Here is a 24,250-nt window from a genome sequence, read left to right as displayed (position 1 = left end):
GGAAACAGCTAAATGAGTTACAGCCAAATCGCAGTGAGCCTTGTCAAGCCCTGGAAAGTTCGGCAAATTTCCACCCAAACATTCATTGAGTCTTGTTGACAATGCCCGTTTAAACAACGTCTGCTGAGCGGTCATTAAGTACAATCTTAAGACATATCTACGAAGTACGATGACTGACAAAAGACTGACCGGACTTGCTCTCATGAATATTCACACAGATTTGGAACAATATGCAGAAGGAGAATTCACTTAAATTGTAAGGGCAATACGTTTAGGCTGTAACCCATTATCTGCGCGTGAGTGTTAATGTGCACGGTTTTTTTTGGGGGGGGGGGGGGGGGGCATTACGGAGCAAATCTCCCGACTATTGCGCCCGTCATGGTTAAAAATAGCTTGCAACGCCAACACGAACAGTGGGAGAAGGGAAGGGGTAACATAAAGTTCTTAGAATTTTAATACAACAATTTTGCCAGCGAATACAAAGTTCTAATACTTTGCCGGCGAATACAAAGGTTATAAAGTTCTAATATTTCGAGAGCGATTTTAAAGTTGAAACCGACTTAGTTGACCACACGCAAGTTAACGCAGTTAAACGAAAGCTAAAATAATGTGCTGATTCATTGCCGTTGCATCACCTCAAGCAAAGGTGCAGAGAACATCTAGGGAGGAAGAAACAACAGCCACAACAGCAGCTACAGCTACACCAAGGGCATGTTGCAGTAGGTGGCTCATTGTATTTTGTGTAACACATGTATTCAAAACATCAAGCCTTTCGCCCACTACACTTTCATGCTCCGGTAAGTTTTTTTCCTTTGCTCTCGCACGCCCCCTTCAGTGAAGCAGAGGTAATGTTTGCCTTCCCTTAGTTTTTTTCAATGCGGTTTTTTGTCAGATCAGTAAGACTATAGTATGATAAGCTTTTGAATATCCATGCTGTTGTGTTAGTTGGACAATATTTATCTATCATATAGGTGTCATTTCAAAGCTTAATTTAGATTTTTTTTAGTAGACCTAATGCAGCGCTTCTTATGAGGTTAAATTAATTCATCTGAAGTACATTTTTAATAGCCAACTCTTGAATGTGCTTTAAAAAATTGTGGTCATGCAAAAGTAAATTAAATAATGAATGTATAGTTAAGGAGGGCCTTTAAGGATGCCTGGGTATAGCATACAGCGCGTGTTGCGGCAGTCACCAGCCAATTGGGCAATATTGGTTGATTTCTTTTAATCCATTCTGAGAGTGATTAACATAATATTAAAATCATAGACAAAGATTGTTTAGATCAAACAATGTCAGAGTAGGTCTGAAATGGCAGGTTTAATTTTGGCCGGTAAAAAATATGATTGGCTGGTAAAAAAAATGTACCAGCCAAAAAGTTAATTTCCAGCCCTGCTTGTACGGGCAGTACGGGGACAGGGAGCCGAGTCGAACGACGGTCACGGAGACGAAGCCACGACCACAACTTCATGCTGCGGCTTCAAACTCACAGGAAAAAAATACCACAAACCGCAAAAGGCACCTGAAGGCCAGTGAGTTTCATAATGATAAATGTATTGGCCTATTAAATAAATACACGCATCTTATGTATATTTGATTTTTGACTAAAACCTTTGGAGTTTTCGTCGGACTAAAACAAGACTAAAACCTTTTGAGTTTTCGTCAGACTAAAACTAGACTAAAACTTTCAAAGATAGAAATGACTAAAATGGGACTAAAACTAAGAAGCATTTCGTCAAAAAGACTAAGACTAAAACTAAATCTAAAATGCCTGCCAAAAACAACACTGACCTGTATGGAGGCGAACCTCTGCAGAGCCTCTCCTTTTACCTCCTGCTAACATTCAGCTGGCACCTCGGGTTATGAAACACCTTTTATTAAACACAGGCACACAGACTGGAATATATACACATACTTGGACACATCTGACACACACACACAGACACACACACACACACACACACATTCCAGGCCTGTGCACAACTGAAAACACCTTTTTATTAGATGCAGACATTCCTGCTGACCATGCAGAGTTTAGCCACAAACCGATAACACGCCAATCACACGCACAGTTTATTAAATAGCGTATTTGAGTTCACAAACAGGCTAACAACCATCACAAACATGTTCTCGGTCCTCTCTCTCTCCCTATCTCTCTCTCTCTCTCTCTCTCTCTCTCCCTGTCTCTCCCTGTCTCTCCCTGTGTTGTATTCCCACACCCTGTAATGACAGTGCAGTGGTCACAGGCCCTGTAATCTACATCCACACGTACCCATAAATACCCCATGACCTAGAGAGAAAGGGCCACACGTACCCATAAATACCCCATGACCTAGAGAGAAAGGGCCAAGATGGAAACACAGTAAAGAGATAGAGAGAGGAGAAAGAGAGAAAGAGAAGAGAGGGAGGGAGGGAGGGAGGGAGGGAGCACTAGCAACAGAAATACTGGCAAGGTGGAGGGTAATATTTAGCCTGGAGAAAAGGGGAAGAGAGCCATCAGACAAAGGTGGCTATTTTAGGGCCGAAACGCACAAAATAGTCCAGCTTGTGGTCCAAACTAGGCCAGGCCATCGCTCTCACCCTGCCGCTGTGCCAGATTCTCCACCCTTTGGCCCCGGCCTTTTGTTCCTCTAAGGGGGGTGGGGTGGGTGGGGAGGTTGTTGTCCCCCCCACCCTTCCCATTGCTCTGTTTTCAGATGAATTCTTACAGCATGAGAGAATCAAAAACGTTCCAGGCAGAAGTATGAGATCTGAAGGGCTAAACAGTGATCTCATATGCTGTGTTCTGAACCCACCTCTCTCTAATGGCATTTTACTGTTGGGTCCTCTCCCTGTCCGTCATCAATCAGGGAGCGTAGTTTGTAGGTGATTGGTTGTCAGGTTTAGCTCTTATTGCTCTGTGTGGTCAGATTTAGTCACTGTTAAGTGTGTGTTGTTTTGGTTGAGGCTGTTTGCTTTGATCAAGTCTCTGAGCACTTGGCTGATTGGCATGGCGATGTTGTTCCCAAGCATGCTGCCTTGGGCTCGCGACCCTGCTGAACTGAGAACACCGGCGCACTGACAGACTTCTTAATTACTGACCTTTACTAAGTGTCTCCATGGAGATGTTGAACTGGTTAGGACCATGTCAGGAGTACTATCTAATAATCAGGGCCTGGATTGAAAAGCTCAGAAGTGGTGCTTAGTGGAGATATTTAGTTTGTTTTGTTTTGTTCTAACAAGTTTCATGCCTCCCTTAGACAGACATGAGCTCCAATGTAACATACCTGGCCTTAACCGTAGGGTTAGGGTTAGGGTTAGGTCCTGGCCTTAACCGTAGGGTTAGGGTTAGGGTTAGGGTTAGGGTTAGGGTTAGGGTTAGGTCCTGGCCTTAACCGTAGCAGGAAGGTCTGCTGACGTACATAATGGACACCATGGGATGAAGCATGTGATGACAACTATTGGAAGACAGAAGAACGTATAGGCTATAGTATTGTGAAACCCCCACTTCGACTTTTTCCTAGTCTCGATAAAAACCAGCCTTAACTAGTTTGGTCATATGGTTGTTAGCCAAGTGTCTTTCATTGAAATAATGGGACTGTGTGACATGAGTTGAGTTTGTAATAGGAAGGGGCCTTGCCCCACAGAGCTTTGGATTTGTTGCTTGACCCTTGTGGTAACTTTCCCTGTTGCCTTGAATAAAGCTGCAGTCTTACACCTGTTTCCTGAAGTTTTGACCACAATGTCACCTTTGAGAAGCATGTTTTTCCTGCCCAGTCCAGTCCAAACTCGAGCCACATGGCCCCTTTTTTAACACTCCATGCAGTGTTCCAGTCATTCGCAGGGCATGAACTCTACTCTACTCGTTAGTCATCACAATTGTGTGTGTGTGTGTGTGTGTGTGTGTGTGTGTCTCCATCACTGCGATCGATCAGTGTGTTTGTTCAGTCATGCGGCATGTCTGTTATTGATTGATTATGTGTTGTTACTGTAATGCTCATGTCTGTTTATCTTTCTCTCGCTTCCTCTCCCTAACATTCTCTTTCTCTCTCTCTCTCCCTCTCTCTCTCCCCCACTCTCTCTCTCTCTCCCCACTCTCTCTCTCTCTCTCCCCACTCTCTCTCTCTCTCTCCCCCACTCTCTCTCTCTCTCCCCCACTCTCTCTCTCTCTCTCTCTCTCTCTCTCTCTCCCCCACTCTCTCTCTCTCCCCCACTCTCTCTCTCTCCCCCACTCTCTCTCTCTCTCCCCACTCTCTCTCTCTCTCTCCCCCACTCTCTCTCTCTCTCCCCACTCTCTCTCTCTCTCTCTCTCTCTCTCTCTGTGTCTCCATCATTATCTATAATTTTGACTCTTTCTCTCTGTCTCTCTCTCTATCTGTCTGTGTCCCTTCCTGTGTGTGTGTCCTATCCTCTAATAGAGTCTATGGATTAGCCCTCCTCTTGTTTCAGTGGAGTCTAATTGTTTGTTGGTTGCTGTTGGTCCCCATGTCTGGCACTTATCATGTGTTGATAATAGGATCACATGCCTCGTCTTGATTGGCTGTCACGTCACATTGGCTGCGTGTTCTCTGATGTGTTCTTGACTCTGATTGGTCTGTGTCCTCCTCAGATCTGTCTAAGAACCGGCTGTGCGAGCTGCCTGAGGAGCTGTGTCAGTTCATCTCCCTGGAGACGCTCAGCCTCTACCACAACTGTGTGCGCTCCGTCACCTCCAACCTGTGCCACTTACAGGCTCTCACATACCTCAACATCAGGTACAGACACAGACACAGACACAGACACAGACACAGACACAGACACAGACACAGACACAGACACAGACACAGACACAGACACAGACACAGACACAGACACAGACACAGACACAGACACAGACACAGACACACCTACAGGCCCTCACATACCTCAACATCAGGTGTACACACACACACACACACACACACACACAACCTGTGCCACCTACAGGCCCTCACATACCTCAACATCAGGTGTACACACACACACACACACACACACACAACCTGTGCCACCTACAGGCCCTCACATACCTCAACATCAGGTGTACACACACACACACACACACACACAACCTGTGCCACCTACAGGCCCTCACATACCTCAACATCAGGTGTACACACACACACACACACACACACACACAACCTGTGCCACCTACAGGCCCTCACATACCTCAACATCAGGTGTACACACACACACACACACACACACACACACACCTGTGCCACCTACAGGCCCTCACATACCTCAACATCAGGTGTACACACACACACACACACACACACACACACAACCTGTGCCACCTACAGGCCCTCACTTACCTCAACATCAGACACACACACACACACACACACACACACAGACACAGACAAACACAAAGTGTGCCACCTAAATGCCTCAGCTAAGTCCTCACCTGCCACCACCGTGGTATAAGCGCTTTTATATTGTGTATGTGTGCATGAATGGCCTGAAGGAGTGTAAAGCTACATAGTTCTTACAATATCACATGGAAACATTTACCCAAGTAGCACACTTTGCTGTATCAAATGACCTCTTTTCTGTACTGTGTGTGTGTGTGTGTGTGTGTGTGTGTGTGTGTGTGTGTGTGTGTGTGTGTGTGTGTGTGTGTGTGTGTGTGTCTGTGTCTGTGTCTGTGTCTGTGTCTGTGTCTGTGTCTGTGTCTGTGTCTGTGTCTGTCTCTGTGTCTCTGTGTCTCTGTGTCTCTGTGTCTCTGTGTCTGTCTCTGTGTCTGTGTCTGTGTCTGTGTCTGTGTCTGTGTCTGTGTCTGTGTCTGTGTCTGTGTCTGTGTCTGTGTCTGTGTGTGTGTCTGTGTCTGTGTGTCTGTGTGTCTGTGTGTCTGTGTGTCTGTGTGTCTGTGTCTGTGTGTCTGTGTCTGTGTCTGTGTTCTCAGCCGTAACCAGCTCTCTAGTCTGCCCCCATCCGTGTGTCAGCTGCCCCTACTGCGGGTTCTCATCGTCAGTAACAACAAGCTGTCGGCCCTGCCCGCCTCCATACCCGCCCTCACACACCTCCGCCAGCTGGTACGTGACACGCGCACACACACACACACACACACACACACACACACACACACACACACACACACACACACACACACACACACACACACACACACACACACACACACACACACACACACAAAAACTCAAAACTCCTCACGGCATTGGCATTGGGTTACAGTCACTATTGTACTCCATGCCTTTCAGCAACCCTACCACTTTCAACCTTCTATTCTCTTTCTCTTTAGTCTTAATCCATATTCTCTCCCTCTCTCTCTCTATTTCTCTCTCTCTCTGACTCTAAAATTATTTTCCCTATCATTTCTTTCTTTTTTCCTTCTTCCTCTCTCTCTTCTTCCTGGTCTCTCTCTGGCCGTCTTCTGGCCTTATAAGTCATTCTCAAACCTGTCCTCCTGTGCTGACTTAAGGATTCAGTCCACTTGCTGGTGAAGTTATATCAATGTGCTAGGCATACCAAATATTTGCACTCTTTTTCACTTTATTAAACCTTCCCTCCCTCCCTCTTGCTATTTCTCTCTCTCTCTCTCTCTCTCTCTCTTTGCTTTTCACTCATTGCCCCCATCCCTCCCTCCACCCTTGTCTCTCTCTGTCCCTCCTTCTCCCTTTTCTCTCTCTCTCTCCCTTCTCTCTCTCTATCTCTCTCTCCTGTAGGACGTGAGCTGTAATGATCTGCAGTGTTTGCCTGTGGAGCTTGGCCAGCTAGCTAGTCTCCGGGACCTCAACCTGCGGAGGAACCAGCTCACCACGCTGCCCGAAGGTCCGTCTGTCTGACCCCTCACCTCTGATCCCCCCCCTAACCCTACCCCCCCCCCCAGAGAGAAAACCAGAGTTGTGGTTTCAACTACGTTTCCCTTCAAAGAATTGAGAATTTATGAGATGATCACTAAGCATAAAGTGGACCCGAGAGCATACATTTCACAGAGGAGCATGGCACACCTATTTGTTTTATATTGTATTTATTTGCCTTGAATGTCATTGTTTGCAGTGTGCTGACGCATTAAGTGTAGTTAGATCACGCAACAGGATACAGCATGCTCGTCAATAGACAAGGCTAAGCCTAAAATGAGGTCACCACTCTACAGGATTTGTAATTGTGCTTCCAAATCCATGCTCTGTTGCTGTCTTTCAATTGAACTCCTGCGTCCCTGTCCCCATCCTGATGCACAGCTCCAGACCAGATCTCAGCACCCACGTCATTAGTCAGAAGCCGGTGCTTTTCCATTAGACACTTGTGTGCCAAGCATGTGTTTCTAGCCGACCTGTGCGTGGAGTAATCCCCAATTCTCTGGCCTTGCGGCTGACTTTGTTCTGTTCTGAGGTCTGTCCTCGCAGCGCCGGAGTCTAATCTTGTCCAGACACCCCCACTGACCCCAGATCAGGCCCTGCACACGTGCACACTCCGCAAACTCGCATGTGAAAGGAGAGTACACAGGGAGACTAGTGAGTGCAGAGTGCAGAGTGCACCAGTCATGGAAGTTCACACAGTTCTTCAAAGATGATGTGTCCTCTGCCACAAACACATTAAAACTCACACATTTACTGTTGGCTAACTCTTTCTCCTGTGGACATCCTTTGTCTCTCTTTATATCTCTCTCTCATGGAATAACACACACACACACACACACACACACACACACACCCACACGCACACACACACACTTTATTCTTTCTTTCCTTCCTTACTTCCTGTGTAGCTTTTTTTGTCGCGTGCGTCATTATTTATTTGGGCTATAAATAGGTGATGCTTGTAACAGATTTAAAGATGAGCTATTCTCATCATCATTCATATGAAGCTGTTGAACCTGCTTGCCACAGTATAGACATGGCATGCAGAGGTGTGTTGGGGTACGAGGCTTCATTTGAAGTACTTTTAGAGAAATGGAATCGCTCTTGATAAATACTCCTGTGTCATTGCTGTGTTCATTCACTCACTAACTCCCTTGTACGTCGCTTTGGACAAAAGCGTCTGCTAAATGACTAAATGTAAATGTAACTCAACTTCCGCCTAGCTCTCTCTATCCTTAATCTCTTTTTCTCTTTTTCTTCACTCTTCTCTTTCTCTTTTACTCTCCTAACTGTGCTCCCTCTCTACTGTCCTTTTGATCCCCATTTACATCTCTGTCTCTCTCTCTCTCTCGCTCTCTCTCTCTCTCTCTCGCTCTCTCCCTCTCTCTCTCCCTCTCTCTCTCCTTCTATTCCTTCTCTACAGAGTTGGCAGAGCTGCCGCTGGTGCGTCTGGACGTGTCGTGTAACCGGGTGGTGCGCGTGCCCGTCTGCTACCGCCACTTGCGCCACCTGCAGACCATCAACCTGGACAACAACCCGCTGCAGTCGCCGCCGGCACAGATCTGCTCCAAGGGCAAGTTCCACATCTTCAAGTACCTCAACATGGAGGCGTGCAAGAGGAGCCAGGACGAGCTGCTGGCACTGCGGCCCACACACTTCAACAGCTGGTGAGAGAGAGAGATAGAGAGACAGAGAGGGAGGGATGGAGGGAGGGGTGCATGAAAGGAAGGGAAAGAGATTGAACACGGCATCTATTAAACCAATATTCAAACATTTACGTTACTGCATTCTTCAAACACAGAATGCTTGAACCAATAAAGAGACAACCTGTAAGAAAGAAAGATGGAAGAGGGAGGCTAAAAGAGGGAGAGGGATGGATGGAAAGAGATGGATAAATTGAGAGAAAGAGCGAGAGATGAAGGGAAGAGCGAGAGAGAAAAAGTGGGAGACAGAGCAGGAGGGAGGGAGGGAGGGAGGCAAGGAGAGAGAAAAAGAGGGAAGGCGGGAGAGAGACTAAGATATTGCCTGGTATAAAGAGAGAGATGGAGGTAAAGGATAAGTGTTATGGATGGAAAGAAAGAACTGGAACATGCCAGTCATGTCTTCTGAAAGATGGAAGGATGATGAGTTGGTTGAGTGAACCATCTTCTGGCACACTGAAACTGGAGCCAAAGGGGAGTGACCATCAGAGAGAGAGAGGGAGAGGGGACATGGGGAAGATAAGTGGGGTTGAGCTGAGGTCATGAGAGAGGCCAGGAAACCCCAGAGAGTTTGGGATGTGTGTGTCTTACTGTGTGTATTGTGGTAGTGTAGCACTGAGTTTGCGTATTGTAGTTCTGTTGTTGTGTGTGTGTGTGTGTGTGTGTGTGTGTGTGTGTGTGTGTGTGTGTGTGTGTGTGTGTAAGGTGCTCTCCTACAGGATTGTATAACCGTGTGCTTCTCTCTCAGCTTGTCGGATCAGGAGCTGTTTCCTGGGCAGTACGGAGGGCTGGACTCTGGTTTCAACAGCGTGGACAGTGGCAGCAAGAGGTGGTCAGGGAATGAGGTGTGTGTGTGTGTGTGTGTGTGTGTGTATATATATATATATATATGTACAGAACGTGCTGATAATGAAGAGGTGTGTGTGTGTGTGTCGCATACATATATGGAACGTACTGGTAATGAACGAGGTGTGTGTGTGTGCCTGCGTGCCTGCGTGCGTGCGTGCGTGTGTGCGTGTGGCATACATATATAGTACAAGGTGATAATGAACAAGGTGTGTGTGTGTGTGTAAGTAGCATACATATATAGTACATGCTGATAATGAATTGTGTGTGTGTGTGTGTGTGTAGTCTGCCGATGACTTTTCTGAACGCTCTCTGCGTATGGCTGAGATTAACCGAGAACACAGGAATCTACTGGAGGAGGAGACCCACACAATACTGCCCACAGAAAAAGGTAAAAATACACATACACAAACAAACACTGCAAACTCTGTGATAAGTGAGCACTATGTTTTTAAAACTTTAAAACTTCATGCTCTCCTCTCTCTTGTAGTAAATGGAGAGGTGGAGCAGGTGGACTTTATCGACAGCAGCGTGACTGAAGAGGAGGAGGAGCCTGAGCTGCAGCGGCCCAGCTCACCGCTCACAGCGCCCCCACAGGTCAGGGGGTCTTAATGCGCTAATCACTTTGTTCTAATACACATGCAAATTGTACTAAATGTTTTCATTTAACAGAAGTGAAGTGTTTTGTGTGTGTGTGTGTGTGTGGCCATGCTCAGAGATTTGCATTAATATAGCCAAACAAGCGCGTCTGTGGCTGATGGAGTGTGGTCTCTAATGTATGTAAAGTTAGTTCTTCTCTGTCCCTAGGGGAGAGTTTGTCTTGGGTTTAGAGCCGCAGTCTTAGATCTGCAGTGTGCAACGCTACTGTGTTTAGTGTTACAGTCTCTTTAATGTCTTCAGTTTTGTGTTGTAAGATTTCTTCAGTTGAGCACAGCCGTCTCAGAGAGCACTGTTAGTTTGTCTAGATGAGTGTGTGTCTGTGTGTCTATGTACTGAGAGATCTTTATCTTCTGCAGGATAAGAGTGAAAGTGTATCACCATCACACAGCCCAGAGTCCGCAGACAGCAGGTCAGTAGACCAGACGTCCTCTTCCTCCTCTGATGTACCTGTATCATTTGTTTATGAGTCTGAGCTCACACGTCAAAGCCTTGGATTGTGATTTAGTTGTATACAAGAAGGAGAAGTTAAACTCCTTGTGCTGTTGGTTGGGGACTTCCCACCGCGGCCAACCATCTTTCTGTCGCATGGAGGCACTCATATCCAACAAGTACTATAACAACAGGGGGCACTACAACCACACGAAACTTCAAAATACTTAACAACAACATTAAAGATGCCTTCGTTAGCATTTCACTGGGGTTGTCACCTGTTCTTTGCAACAGTGTTTGGCGTACATGATGTCATGTGTGCACAGGCAGACAGAGACCCACAGAACCAACGCTTTCTATTTCTCTTTGATTCTCTCTCTCTCTTTTGGCCTCCTTCTCAACCCTTTTATCTTGTTTCTGTTTCTTTCCATCTATCTCTCACTTGCTCAATCTTTCTCGCTCTGTTTCATTCACTCTACATTAATTTTCTCTCTCTCTCTCTCTCTCTCTCTCTCTCTCTCTCTCTCTCTCTCTCTCTCTCTCTCTCTCTCTCTCTCTCTCTCTCTCTCTGTCCCTCCCTCCCTGTGCAAGGTCAGTCTCCCACCGCCAGTGTGTTTGAAGCGCTGGGAAAAGTCAACAGACTGTCTTTCCCATTACAGGCCCTAGTCATTAGCCAGCGTGTCCCTCCGCCTGTGCCCAGGCCTCCCTCACTGAAGGACACACCGTCCACTCCTCACCGCCTGGACCTGTAGTTCACTCCAACTAATCACACTCGCACTGTCTTAAATCAATATCTGCCACACATCCATCACATTCAGTACACTGTGTGTGTGTGTGTGTGTGTGTGTGTGTGTGTGTGTGTGTGTGTGTGTGTGTGTGTGTGAGAGAGTATAGAGACAGGCCAGTGCATTGTGTTCCATTTTTCGTTTCATTGTATCTTTATGTGTATGCTTGTGTGTGAGAGGAGAGAGAGAGAGAGAGAGAGAGAGAGAGAGGTCAGTGCATTGCGTAGCGAAATTTTTGTTCATTAGTATTGTGTGTGTGTGAGAGTGGTTTTTGCCATGCAGTTCTCACATGCCAGTGGTGAGCTATTGGTTGCTGTGTACAGGACCCAGTTGTGTGCACACAGGCAGCAGACAGTCATTATCCACTCCGGCCTAATATCAGTTCCTGCCATCTGTCATGAATAATCATCACCAGCGTAGACCCTGGGCTTCATTACAGCTGCTGCTTGATTTCACTGCTTTGTGTGTGTGTGTGTGTGTGTGTGTGTGTGTGTGTGTCTGTGTGTGTGTGTGTCTGTGTGTGTGTGTGTCTGTGTGTGTGTCTGTGTGTGTGTGTGTCTGTGTGTGAGAGTGTGAGAGTGTGTGTGAGTGTGTGTGTGTTTTAATACTGAGGAGGCTGTAGACTGTGGCCCTTCATACAGTTACACACTTCCTGTAGAGTCACAAGACCTCAGCTGGTAAAGCTGCATGCACAGGCAGAGTGTCTGTGTGCCCCAGCGCTCCTCTCCTCCACGAGCGCACTACACGGGCCATGTGTGATCTGGGTGACATCTGAAAGTGAAAATGAAAATTCGGATTAGCTTTGCAGGCAGATTTTATTTAGCACGAAAAAGAAGGAAGACTTGATTTGTAATCAGCCACCTCTCATCCTAATTTACGTGTTCTCTCTCTTACCCCTTTCCCCATCTTTATTTCCTGTCACTCGCTCAATCGCTTGATTGCATCATCACACTCATCATATCCCTCCCTTCCCTTTTCTTCCTCTCCCTTCCTCTTTTTGTGTCTCCTTCTCTCTCTCTCTCTCTCTCTCCCAGGACGAGTGTGAGTGTGGAGTCTGCAGACTCCCCGCCGTCCTCCTCCTCCAGTCCGTCCAGTCCGTCCAGCCCCACGGAGGAGCGGAGGAGGCCTGGCACGCTGCTCATCTGGCAGGAGCGTGAGCGCCGTGTGCAGCAACAGAGGGCCCGTGACACAGTGTGAGTGAGAGAGAGAGTGAGAGAGTGAGAGAGTGAGTGAGTGAGTGAGTGAGAGAGAGAGAGAGAGAGAGAGAGAGAGAGATGGATTGAGCGGTGGAGGTCTGAGACCTGAGCCTGAAGACAACTCCACTAAATTTAGATCAGTCAAATTGCTGTCATTAGATGTGAAGTCGTAATGATTGTAATATAAGTGTGGCTCCACCAGCCAAAAACAAGGGCTCTAGGCAAAGAATCGAGATTAAGTTCTTGAGTAGGCAGGAAGAAAAGAAAGCTGATTGGGTTTTAAACCGGCTTAGTCCACATTTCACCCTGTGCCCTGGACCAACTGGCTCCATTAGTTCCAACTCAGTAACTGTGCTAATTGGCAAAGATTTTTCACTCAAATTTCCTCTTTGGGGTGTCTGAGTTCTGTTTTATTTGCCCTTTCTGGTTTTGTGCCATCTCAGCGCCCATGAGTAAATGCCATTTGTTAATTGAATTGATTGGGGTTCTCTGCTGCTGCCTAGATCCCTGCATGGTACCGTCTCAGAGGGGGGGCCTTCAACAGTAATGAGGTCCTGTGCTGAGGTCTGGTCCTAAACACCCTCACCATTAGTGTTGAATTATTGATCAAATGAGTGTTGTCTTCTTTTCCTCCAGCTTGCTGAAGACTGCAGTGAAAACAGGAAGTCAAGCCACAGCGAGCAGCTCACAGGCAGGAAGTAGCACTGGGTAAGCCCTGACTAAGGGTGTAACTGCACGGCTCACATTACTGTGTGTGTGTGTGTGTGTGTGTGTGTGTGTGTGTGTGTGTGTGTGTGTGTGTGTGTGTGTGTGTGTGTGTGTGTGTGTGTGTGTGTGTGTGTGTGTGTGTGTGTGTGCGCATTATAGCTTGTCTTTTTTGTGCTGGTAAACACATTTGGGTGTGATCTTGGCAGTGAAGAAAATGCCAGCACACTGCCACTTCTGCTAAAATCAGCAGATCTGGTCTGTGCTGGAGTGAGGTAGAGAGACCTAGAGAACCAGAGAGAGTGTGTCTGTGCAGCACTGTGAAACGAGGGATATGAATGTAAAGTGCCTCTCTATCTCCCCCCAGTGGTGGATCAACCGAAAGCAGCCCTCCCACCCAAAATGGCCTCAGAAATAGATGTGCAGTAAGTCTGTCTCTCATTATTCTGTTATGTTGTCACGGAAGAATTTTAATTTGATTGATAAAAATGGTAGTACAATCATGACCTATAGTTATATAATAACATAATATTGTGAAGAGAAAGTTGAATGTAGGTTGCTGCAAAATAGTTTGGTTAAGGCAGGGATGGTACACTACACAATATGTGCATTTATATAACAATCCAATAACATATAATATAATAATACAAATTGCATAAATGTTATTGTTTAAATGAATTGTTTGTACATTGATCATTGTCTCTCTCGACTTCGTACAGAGTGCAGACCAGATGTCTTCCCTCTTAAACACAGCGGCCAGCCAACAGCGCTCCTTCAGCAGACAAGGTACACGCACATAAGATACTAAGATAAGATACTCTATTGGCCCCACACGGACACTGACTTGGACTCAAAGCTCGTCCCATCAACACATATGGACACAACCACATCAGCAGACAGACACAGACACAGACACAGACACAGACACAGACACAGACACAGACACAGACACAGACACAGACACAGACACAGACACAGACACAGACACAGACACAGACACAGACACAGACACAGACACAGACACAGACACAGACACTAAAAAAACTCATACTGAAGCATAATGCAGTGTGGTTTTGTCCTGCAGTATCCTCTGCTTTGTTTAGGCTGCTGTTTAAAATTCTGACTGGCCAAGAGGAGTTTTTATATTAGATATAATGTCTGCCTGACAGTAACAGCTCATACTGAGAGCATAGACTACGGGAGGGTTCTCAGAGGATTCTCCTTAGCTGTTTAAGCACGCACTGGTCATAAATAGACTGAAGATTATAATGACCTTTCTAACCGATGATTTCCATCGCATTCTGAACCAAACCAAAAAACTTTGATTTTATGATGAAAAAGGAAGTTTGAAGAGGAAAGCAGTTATTCCATACCTGACCACACTCTCTAAAACAGCCTTATATATAAAACAGACTCTCTAAAACAGCCTTATAAAACAGAAAAAAAAAAAATTTCAACTCCGTACCAATCTAGCAAATCAATACATTCTCTGGAGGAGTTAGGAATATACCTGGTCAACAGGCATATTTCAGGTTAAAGTTTCAATCAGTGTGGACACCAGCATACTTATAGGACTAAACTTATGTAATTGGAATGGTCATGTATACACCGGACTATGATTATCAACTTTTTTAGGGTAAAAAATGATCCCTCCGTTTTTCCATTTCCATTGTACACACAGACCAACAAACCAACAGACCTTTAATTCTCCTCTCCTCTCCTCTCCTCTTCTCTAGTCTCAGAGGGGATCTCAGCCACCTCTCCTCCCGGCCAGGCCCAGAAACCCAACAGCTTCCTGTTCCGCACCTCCTCTCGCTGTAAGACACTCAGTCTCACACATCCAGACACACACACACACACACACACACACACTCACACACATCCAGACACAGACACACACATCCAGATACACATCCATACACATGCACACACACACACACACACACACACACCAATACACAGCAATACACACACACACACACACGTCCATATACACACACAGCAATACACACACAGATACACAAACACACAAACAGGAACAAGACTCCATGCATGTGTACAACTGTATGAATTAAAGTATGGTCACACACCCCATACACACACACCTCTTCTACACACACACAATTGGTTGATTGCTCTCAGAATTGTATCCAGACATGTTCCATGTAGTTCAAGTGCATGGTCTGTGTTCCAGTCTCCTCTGCTCTAAGCTGCCTGCCCTCCTCCCCCCCCCCGCCCCCTCTCTGTCTGCAGGTTCTGTGCAGTCTCTGGTGGAGTCTGGACGCAGTGAGTCCCGCACCACCCTCAGGAGTCCCCGGGAGGAGAAGCCAGAGGTGCTCCAGCTGCGCAAGGTCATACGCTCTCCTACTCTCAGTCTCCTCTCTCCTCCTCTCACTCTCTTCTCCCCTCTCTCCTACTCTCAATTTATTCTCCTCTCTCCTCCTCTCACTCTCTTCTCCCCTCTCTCCTCCTCTCAGTCTCTTCTCCTCTCTCCTCCTCTCACTCTCTTCTCCCCTCTCTCCTCCTCTCAGTCTCTTCTCCTCTCTCCTCCTCTCACTCTCTTCTCCCCTCTCTCCTCCTCTCAGTCTCTTCTCCCCTCTCTCCTCCTCTCACTCTCTTCTCCCCTCTCTCCTCCTCTCACTCTCTTCTCCTCTCTCCTCCTCTCACTCTCTTCTCCCCTCTCTCCTACTCTCAAGCTCTTCTCTTCTCTCCTCCTCTCACTCTCTTCTCCCCTCTCTCCTACTCTCAGTCTCCTCTCTCCTCCTCTCACTCTCTTCTCCCCTCTCTCCTACTCTCAAGCTCTTCTCCCCTCTCTCCTACTCTCACTCTCTTCTCCCCTCTCTCCTACTCTCAGTCTCCTCTCTCCTCCTCTCACTCTCTTCTCCCCTCTCTCCTACTCTCAGTCTCCTCTCTCCTACTCTCAAGCTCTTCTCCTCTCTCCTCCTCTCACTCTCTTCTCCCCTCTCTCCTACTCTCAGTCTCTTCTCTTCTCTCCTCCTCTCACTCTCTTCTCCCCTCTCTCCTACTCCCAGTCTCCTCTCTCCTACTCTCAATCTCTTCTTCCCTCTCTCCTGTCTTTGCTTTGCTTTTCTATATCTCTCTCTTTCTCTCCTGTCAAACTCTGTCCTTTTCCTCAACTTCTCTCCTATGCTCTCAGTTTGTAATGTTTTATTCTCCTTTCCTCCTCCCATGCCCTCCTTTCTTCTGTTCTCTGCATCTGTCCATTCTCACCTGCTGACCTCCCTCTGACCTCCCTCTGCCTCCCCCCATTCTCTCCTGCTGACCTCCCTCTGACCTCCCTCTGACCTCCCTCTGCCTCCCCCAGACTCTGGAGTCCAGGCTGAAGATCACTCTCCCTGAAGACCTCGGCGACGCCCTGTCCAATGGCACCATCCTCTGCCAGCTGGTCAATCACGTCCGGCCGCGAGCCGTGTCAATCATCCACATCCCCTCCCCCGCAGTGGTGAGCCAATCGCTTCTCTTCACCTTACTTCACACTCTCCTGGCCAACCTTGACCTTCACTGGCATCAGTTTGGAACTGTTAGAAAAGGGTTTCCCAGGCCCAATGAGGAAGTCCTGTACTAAGAAAGATTGAATGGTCCCTTGGAGTATTGTATTACATGTGACCTTTGACCTGTTTAACCCTCCCTTCAGCCCAAACTGAGCGCTGCCAAGTGTCGTCTCAACGTGGAGAACTTCATCGCAGCTTGCCGCAAACTGGGAGTCCCAGAGGTACTTCTTTCTCTCTCTCTCTCTCTCTCTCTCTCTCTCTCTCTCTCTACCTCTGTTACTGTTGATGTCCTTCTCTCTCTGTCCATGAGGTCAGTGGCTCGTCTCACATAAGTGTTATCTGTTGTCATGTGTACAAGCTGTTGTCTGATGTCACTCATTAACATAACTGTGTTTTGTCACGTTGTTATGTGCGTCCATCTAATGTCGTGTTTGTTTTTCCTTTCTGCTTTGTTTTGCTTCATCCTTCTTTTAAAACCCTCCATCACTCTAACACATTTCTTCCATCCTTTGTCCTCTCTCTCTCTTTCACACTCTCTCGCTCTTTCACTCTCTGGCATTCGTCTTGCTGTTTGTTTTGTTGTTGTACTACTTCCTACTGTTTTTTTATTTTCTCTCTCCTTCCATTCCCTACCCTCTCACTATCCCTCATTCTCGCTTCTCTCCCTTATCCTCTCCCTGTCTCTATCAATCCTACCTGCTTCTCTCCCTTCTCCTCTCCCTGTCTCTATCAATCCGATATTTCCTTCTTCCCTTCTCTCTCTCTCTCCTAGGCGGAGGTGTGTATAGCGTCCGATGTGCTCTGCTGCCGGCTGCCCGCTGTGATGCGTACGGCGCAGGCCTTGCTGGCGCTGGAGGGGGAGGAGCTGGGGGCAGAACCTGTGGAGGAGGAGTCAAAGGACCGCCCACGTGAGGCTCCTTCCTCCATCTCTCCCGCCTCCCCCTCCCTGGCCCCACCCCTCCGGCTCCCCAGCGGCTTCCTGCTCTTCTACTCCCTCGCCATGGCTCTGCTCTATGCCCTTTACTGCCACCTCGCCGCCTAGAGCGTGTGTGTCTGTGTGTGTCTGTGTGTCTGTGTGTGTGTGTGTGTGTGTGTGTGTGTGTGTGTGTGTGTGTGTGTGTGTGTGTGTGCGTGCACTAAGGGCTATCGCAAATGCTGCAAAAGTAAACGGTCATGCTTGTCAGATTGTGAGGAAGATTTATGTACATACACACACTCACAGCTATGTATATTGTGTGTGTGTGTGAGTTTGTGTGTGTGTGTGTCTCAGTGTCAATGTTTGCTTGTAACTGCACGATAAAACACATTTGCACGATCCATGTGAGAACAGCCAGCTGTTGTGAGAGTTATGCCTTGTGAGAAAAGCATGTTCTTGCCAATGGTCTGGTCAGCTGGCCCCTGGAACACATGCACACGCTCACACACACACACACACACACACACACACACACACACAAACACACACACACACGCTAGAATAGCACATGCTTTCCTCTGTACACCAGCACAAGGACATTTGTCTTCACCCCCCCCCCCCCCCATGTTGTGGCACACTACACACATAGAGATGCTGATCTCTGTAGAGAATGTAAATCATAGACATGGGCTGATGGAACAGTCCTCCCCTGCGCTCGGCTAGTCTTTACAGCCTCCTCCTGGACGCCGGCCTGCAAGAGCTCTTTCACATGCAACGTCGCCTTGTCTGGAACCCGCCTGGCCACCGTAGCACTGTCCTTAAAAAGGAAGTTCAGCAGGATGTCTTATTGTCTGCGAGACCCTGTGTCTGGCCATTTAGATACCTTAGTTCCCAGAACTAAAACAAGGAGTTAGGTTTTCAAAAAATATGAAAAAGAAACACTTAGCAGTCCGATCACAAATACACTGCCTGGCCGCGCTGCATTCACTCTTACTACTACACAGAATGACCGACACAACAAGGATTCTCTGTAGGATTTCACTTACAAAAGAACACTATGTTTTTCACAAAAGAACACTATGGTTTTTTTTTTTTTTTTTTTTTACAAAAGAACACTATGTTTGAAAACTGTTATGGAGGAGGAGCAATATAAACAGGGTATATAATGTAACGATATGCTGTATCTTTCAAGGGCTTTCCCTCATTGCTGCCTTAAATCAGACCAAATTAGGCTGGAACCAAACGGCTTGAATTATAGGGCTTAACATGTGGAGAGGAGCATGACGCATTTTAATGACACTAAAACATCCTTTCTTTCTTAATCACCTATGCTAATTCATTTCTGCCGAATAGGCTAAAGTAATTGAATGATTCCTTTTTATGCGTGGATTGTTGTTACTGCTAACAAACTTACGTGCCTCTGCCCACATGACTTGATCCTTTTTTATGATGTTCGTTCGCGTTCGTTGCTTCCGCTGTTGTGCTGCCTGTGGCCACCAGGGGGCAGTGGTACACCACTGTTTTCCGAGGGCTTTAATGATTTGGGTTTTGAAATCTCATGGTACTGAAACGATATCTCTAAGCTTGTAGTGAGTTGTTGCTACGTTGTTCCTTTCGGTTATTCGAGCAAGTATTATGAGCTTGTTTTGTCTATACGTGTATACAGAGGATTAAGTTATTGTTGTGTTTTACATTTGTATTTATTTAAGTGTACCAATGCCTTTTCGAGGAGATCTGTGGCAGTGCTAGGCAAAAGCAGAGGCCTCATGAAGTAGCCAGTAAAAACTGGCCAAAGGGAACACAATAATTTGTCATACCTTATTTAAAATCTCTGTTATGTACCCGGGCAATTTAAAAATTAAGTGATGTTTTTGGGTGACCCTACACTACATTTCCCAGAAGCCACTGCTGTGTAATAGTGGATATGCAAAGTAAGCTGTGTAGTTGTCTGTTTGTTTCATGAGGCCTCTGCTTCCTTGAGCCCTGTGCTGTGACTTTTCTGTGCTTTTGGAACACTTGTATGCTTTGACATTTACGCAGTCTGTGAAAGTTCAGAGGTCGAAGAGTACATCCAGAGGTGAAGAGTAAAGGTGTGTGAGGAAGAGGGGAGGAAGGAGGAGTGAGATCAAAAGATAGAGAGAAAGGGGGAGATGAGGGTGCAAATGGCTAGTGTCATGTGGCACAAGTCTGCCACTACACCAGTGTCTGGTCACAACCCCTCTTAAAAGATTTTACCAGCGTCTTAAACAGCAGATAGAAGCATGTTACTACTTGTATAAAGCATTTAAAAGAGAGGATAATATTTTTGCAATGTGAAAATACTGATTTTTGGTAAGATTTTTAACCACAAACCATTTCTAATCCACATTCTTTAGGTCCCCCACATGTGAAAGTACTTGAAAATCTTCCCTTGCTATTAATGGGGGTACGTTTTTAGGGGGTGGGCGTCGGGGTACCCAGAAGAGAGGATAGAGCCAAATTTCAAGGGACTCTGGCATTGCTGCTGGCCAGAGCTGTTGGTTATTCTGTACAGGAAATCGTTCCATAAATAACCAGTATGATGGCTTCATACCATGTCTGTTACAAAATCTAATTAAACCACTTTGTTAGTCCTGCTTTTGAGATGATGATGATAATGTCTCCAAACCAAATTGTATATTTTTTTAAACGTCAGTAAAACACAATTTCACTGGTTTAGAGACTGATGTTGCTTTTGGGGGGTGGGTGGGACGGCATAAAGTCAACTGGGGAACCTGTTGTATTTAGTATTTATACTATAGCATTGTATTTAATGAGGCGTTAAATATGAGTTTATATGAATATAAATATATATAATTTTTCTCTTTCTGTAAAGAAATTTATTAAAAACCTGAAAAATCTTTGACCAAACTTCGCTTTGTGCCCGTGTCTTGTCTTTGTGTTTGTGTGACGCTTGTTGCCTGCTGAGCAAATGGTTGCTTTCCCTCCACAGTGAGAGTAAATATTCCTATTCAAATAGAGCCTCCTAGATGAGTGGATGATTGAGCCATTTGCCTTGCTGCCCATGTTGCACTGCCCGCTCTCTTTCTCTCTCTCTGTCTCTCGCTCTCTCTCTGTCTCTCTCTCTGCGCTGTGTAGCTTTTCTGCTTTCTGAAATGGCTTCCTCGCTCATATCATTCCAATCAGCCAAACCAAACTGAGTCCATTACCCAGGATGCATTTCAACATCGCTGCACAAAACTAGAGTTGTCTCTGTGTGTGTGCTGATTTTTGTCTCAGTTTCATGTCTTATGCCAAGGAGTAAATGTCTGATTATGGATGAGTCCTTTATCAGAAATGGTAAGTATCCCTCTCCGAAAGCTGGACTTGAAGAGTGCAAACAAACACGCTGTGATGCATGTTTGAGTGATGTTTTTTTTGAGCGATTAACTATGCATGCTGAAGGTGATGGGTGTGACTTACTAACGAGCAGATTATAAGATTCATGCATAGTTTTGCCTGGGCTGAGATGTGGTCAGCTTTTTGAGTGTGTTTGAGAGAGTGTAGCAGCTTGACTGTTCAGTTGTGGTGTGCATACTGGAGCTCTGTGTTTAGGTATAATGCATGAATTCCATCTTTGCATGCATGGAGGCCTCACTGCATGTGTATGTCTGCATCAAACATTTCAGTATGACACTCCCTGGTTTGTGCGTGTGTGCGTGCGTGTGTGTGTGTGTATTGTCTTGACATGTCTGGCCTTCTCTCACACGCACTTTGCAGGATGCACTCTGTCCAGCCCAGCTCATCCTGGAAGATGAGGGCCTGATACGGGTCGCTCAGATGGTCCAGGTTCTGATGGAGCTGCCCATGTCTGGCCCCCGGCGGTCATCCCGGCAGGACCCCGCTGGGCTGCCCCTCCAAACGCCTGCTCAGAATAATGGCAGCACCTCTTAATGCGGCAGAGAAATAATTTGAATCTGTGTCCCATATTTCCTATGTTCTTCCATAAGTATTACACTGTAATATATGAGTTGGATCAAATTAGTGAAACAAGCTTTTCTTTTTTGAAGAGAAGTCATGTGTTTACTAGTTTTTAATAAACCACTTTGGCCAGCAACAGGTGGTCTGCTTAAACAAGGCCCTCAGGACTGGACCTCACCTTTCCATAATAACATGAGACTGAATACATCCACATATGTTTTTAACTTACTTTGTTGGCCAGTATTATATTTGTAAGAAAGTATTCAGATGATGAAATAGTACAATTATAAAATAAAGTGTTTTGGAAGGTTCATTTTTGTAATTTAAAGTGTGCTATACAAATAAATAAAACCCATTATAATTAACATTTTGACACATCTTGGCACACTGATTTAGACACCATATCAGGTTACAATGATTGTTTTTCTACAGTGTAATATAGCAGGACAGGGTGGATTTCAACAAATAAACTGGAAATGAATATCATGGAGAATGTGTGGGTGTTTCAGCAACACCGTCATCTGTTAACTGCTTCTGGTTGAGCAGAAAACACCATTAGTAAATTAATGAAAACTTCTCTGGTGAAAAATAAACCAAACCGGCCAAGTAAGAAAGTAGAAATTATCTTGTGAAATCATTACTCCTCCCCCGCCCCTATGTCAATTAATCAGCTCCTTAAGCACGGGACTCATGACTATGCAAGCTTAATTAGTTTTATTTGGGTAATTACTCTTGACTGGTGGCGATAATGACAGCAAGCAGACATTGTATGTCTTCCCTTAGATAAGAGACGGTAGGTCCCGTGGCCTGCTCATAAGCACTGCTAATGATGTGGCCTCATGAGTTGTGTGTTATATTAAACTCCATTTCACAGTGACTGCTTAAGTTGGCCGCATGGCTCCACCATGATATCACTGATCATTGGTCTCTGTGGACCAGCAGATGTGATAGATCACATCACAAAATTGTATTGGTTGATACATTTTTGCTACACACACACACAAACACACACAGAACAGCTTCTGATGTATTTGTTTCTCTCTCCTGATAATTAACTTAGCAAGTGTTGATGCTATGTAGATTTTCAGTAAATACTAATAATTAAAACATTCCAGTTTAAGAGATTGAGGTGGCACTTTGGTTTTCCAGGAAACATTCCTTTAGGAAATGCCTTGCCTGAATGTGTGTCCCATGATAAAAAGAATATTCCTCCAGTGTTGCACTAATCTTTAAAATAACCAATCGGTTCCCCACAGATAGAACAAAAAAGATAAGTAGTATTCTCATAGCTTCACATTTGTTCACACCTCTGTACAAGACAAATCACAGACAGAAATGAAACACGCGTGAACGTGATCCAACTCTGTCATGATCCTCCAAGGATAAACGTTTTATCTATTGTTTCTGACAAAGCCGCGTCCTTCTGCACCGTGTCATCACAAAGGATGAGGGAGAAGCAAACCATTATGTTGCCTTCTGCGAGAAAGAAAAATATTCTTCTCTGCCTTTTCCCAAAAAAAAAAACTGTTTTAAGTGCACTCTTCTGTGAGGCCACATCTCAAACTCATAGTGACTGCTGCCCTTCTGTGCTTTGCAGGAATATCCATCTTCAGACTTATTCTGTGACTGCAAAAGTCTTTATTTAAGTGTGCCTCAAAAGCAGATTAAAAATAAGGTGGAAGAACACAGTGCTCTTTATGGGCTTATCCTCGGAACCACTAACTTCTTCTCCTTCTTCTCCAGACCTCCGCATCCCACACACACACACACACACACACACACACACACACACACACACACACATCCACACTCTCTAGGCTGCGAGGTGGCAGTAGAGGGCATAGAGCAGAGCCATGGCGATGGAGTATTACACATTCTCCAGCAAATGGGAATTTCTGCATCAGTGGCACTGAGCCTGTGCCATGGGAGACAATATCATGTTGTGTCAGAGTCACACTCAGTGTGGGCAAGCCCTGACAGCCACCAGGTCTGTGAACCATACCCTAACGGCAGCCAGGTCTGTGAACCATACCCTCACTCATGGCAGCCAGGTCTGTGAACCATACCATCGGGTTCACTCAACTCATACAGTATCACACAGAAATCCTGTTATGTTTCCATTCAACATGGCCGCCATAGTATATACTCCAAAAACAATTCCAGGTGAAGCTACTAAGCATCAAATGATTTTCACCAACATACTTGTCCTGAGGTGAATATTTAATGTAATAAGCTCTAAAATCAGATGTGACCAATCATTACATGACTATGTCATCTGAAGTTGCATGTGAACTATGCTTTAATGTCTTGACATTTTAACTTGCTGTTATGGAAGTCGAAGTTGACTCAAAAAGAAATAATTCCACAAAAGAATATTAACATTCCATTCATATAGGCCAATTAAGGACACTAGTCTGCGTAACTGCAGCATCAAACAGACTCCCAAAAGGACTGTGTTCTCATTCCGCATTCTATTATTTTTCCGAGTTGCATTTCACTTTCCGGTTTGCCAGCGGACATCTGATCTTTCCATGATGACCCCGGCACGGCAATTATCACCCCGTGCTCATGGGCGGATCAATAATTAAACAGCGCTGATGATTGACTGCCATATCAAGCTTTCAGTGAGCCAAAGGCTATTCATTAGAATGGAGGGCTTGGCAGCCGCGGTTTAATGGTACACGTTCAGCAGTCTGTTCCAGTCGTGCTGCCGTCACGGTGCTCACTGTGTGTGGATGCA

The 24,250-nt window shown here is 45.8% G+C and overlaps 1 protein-coding gene across 2 annotated transcripts in view; it reads left to right on the top strand.

Annotated features, from left to right (window-relative positions):
* The window catches only part of lrch4 (leucine-rich repeats and calponin homology (CH) domain containing 4), a 41,879-nt gene extending 19,977 nt beyond the window's left edge, over window positions 1-21,902 (top strand). The window contains exons 2-19 of one of the 2 annotated variants that reach the window (XR_013968667.1): window positions 4,587-4,731; window positions 5,907-6,036; window positions 6,688-6,793; window positions 8,246-8,489; window positions 9,271-9,367; window positions 9,654-9,759; window positions 9,859-9,965; window positions 10,385-10,437; window positions 12,277-12,435; window positions 13,075-13,146; window positions 13,511-13,568; window positions 13,863-13,929; window positions 14,880-14,960; window positions 15,397-15,494; window positions 16,469-16,606; window positions 16,799-16,876; window positions 17,428-20,889; window positions 21,310-21,902. Coding sequence is in view for 1 of the 2 variants with exons in the window: in XM_080839452.1 (XP_080695578.1) it covers window positions 4,587-4,731; window positions 5,907-6,036; window positions 6,688-6,793; window positions 8,246-8,489; window positions 9,271-9,367; window positions 9,654-9,759; window positions 9,859-9,965; window positions 10,385-10,437; window positions 12,277-12,435; window positions 13,075-13,146; window positions 13,511-13,568; window positions 13,863-13,929; window positions 14,880-14,960; window positions 15,397-15,494; window positions 16,469-16,606; window positions 16,799-16,876; window positions 17,428-17,697 (2,009 nt within the window). In the remaining variant the exon portion in view is untranslated. Of the gene's footprint in view, window positions 1-4,586; window positions 4,732-5,906; window positions 6,037-6,687; window positions 6,794-8,245; window positions 8,490-9,270; window positions 9,368-9,653; window positions 9,760-9,858; window positions 9,966-10,384; window positions 10,438-12,276; window positions 12,436-13,074; window positions 13,147-13,510; window positions 13,569-13,862; window positions 13,930-14,879; window positions 14,961-15,396; window positions 15,495-16,468; window positions 16,607-16,798; window positions 16,877-17,427 lie in introns of both variants that reach the window. The other variant, XM_080839452.1, reaches the window with a different exon arrangement.
* The last annotated feature ends 2,348 nt before the right edge of the window (window positions 21,903-24,250 follow it).

Source organism: Sprattus sprattus (genome assembly GCF_963457725.1).
Source record: "Sprattus sprattus genome assembly, chromosome: 5".
NCBI lineage: Eukaryota > Metazoa > Chordata > Actinopteri > Clupeiformes > Clupeidae > Sprattus > Sprattus sprattus.
This window is presented reverse-complemented; position numbering and strand designations above follow the sequence as displayed.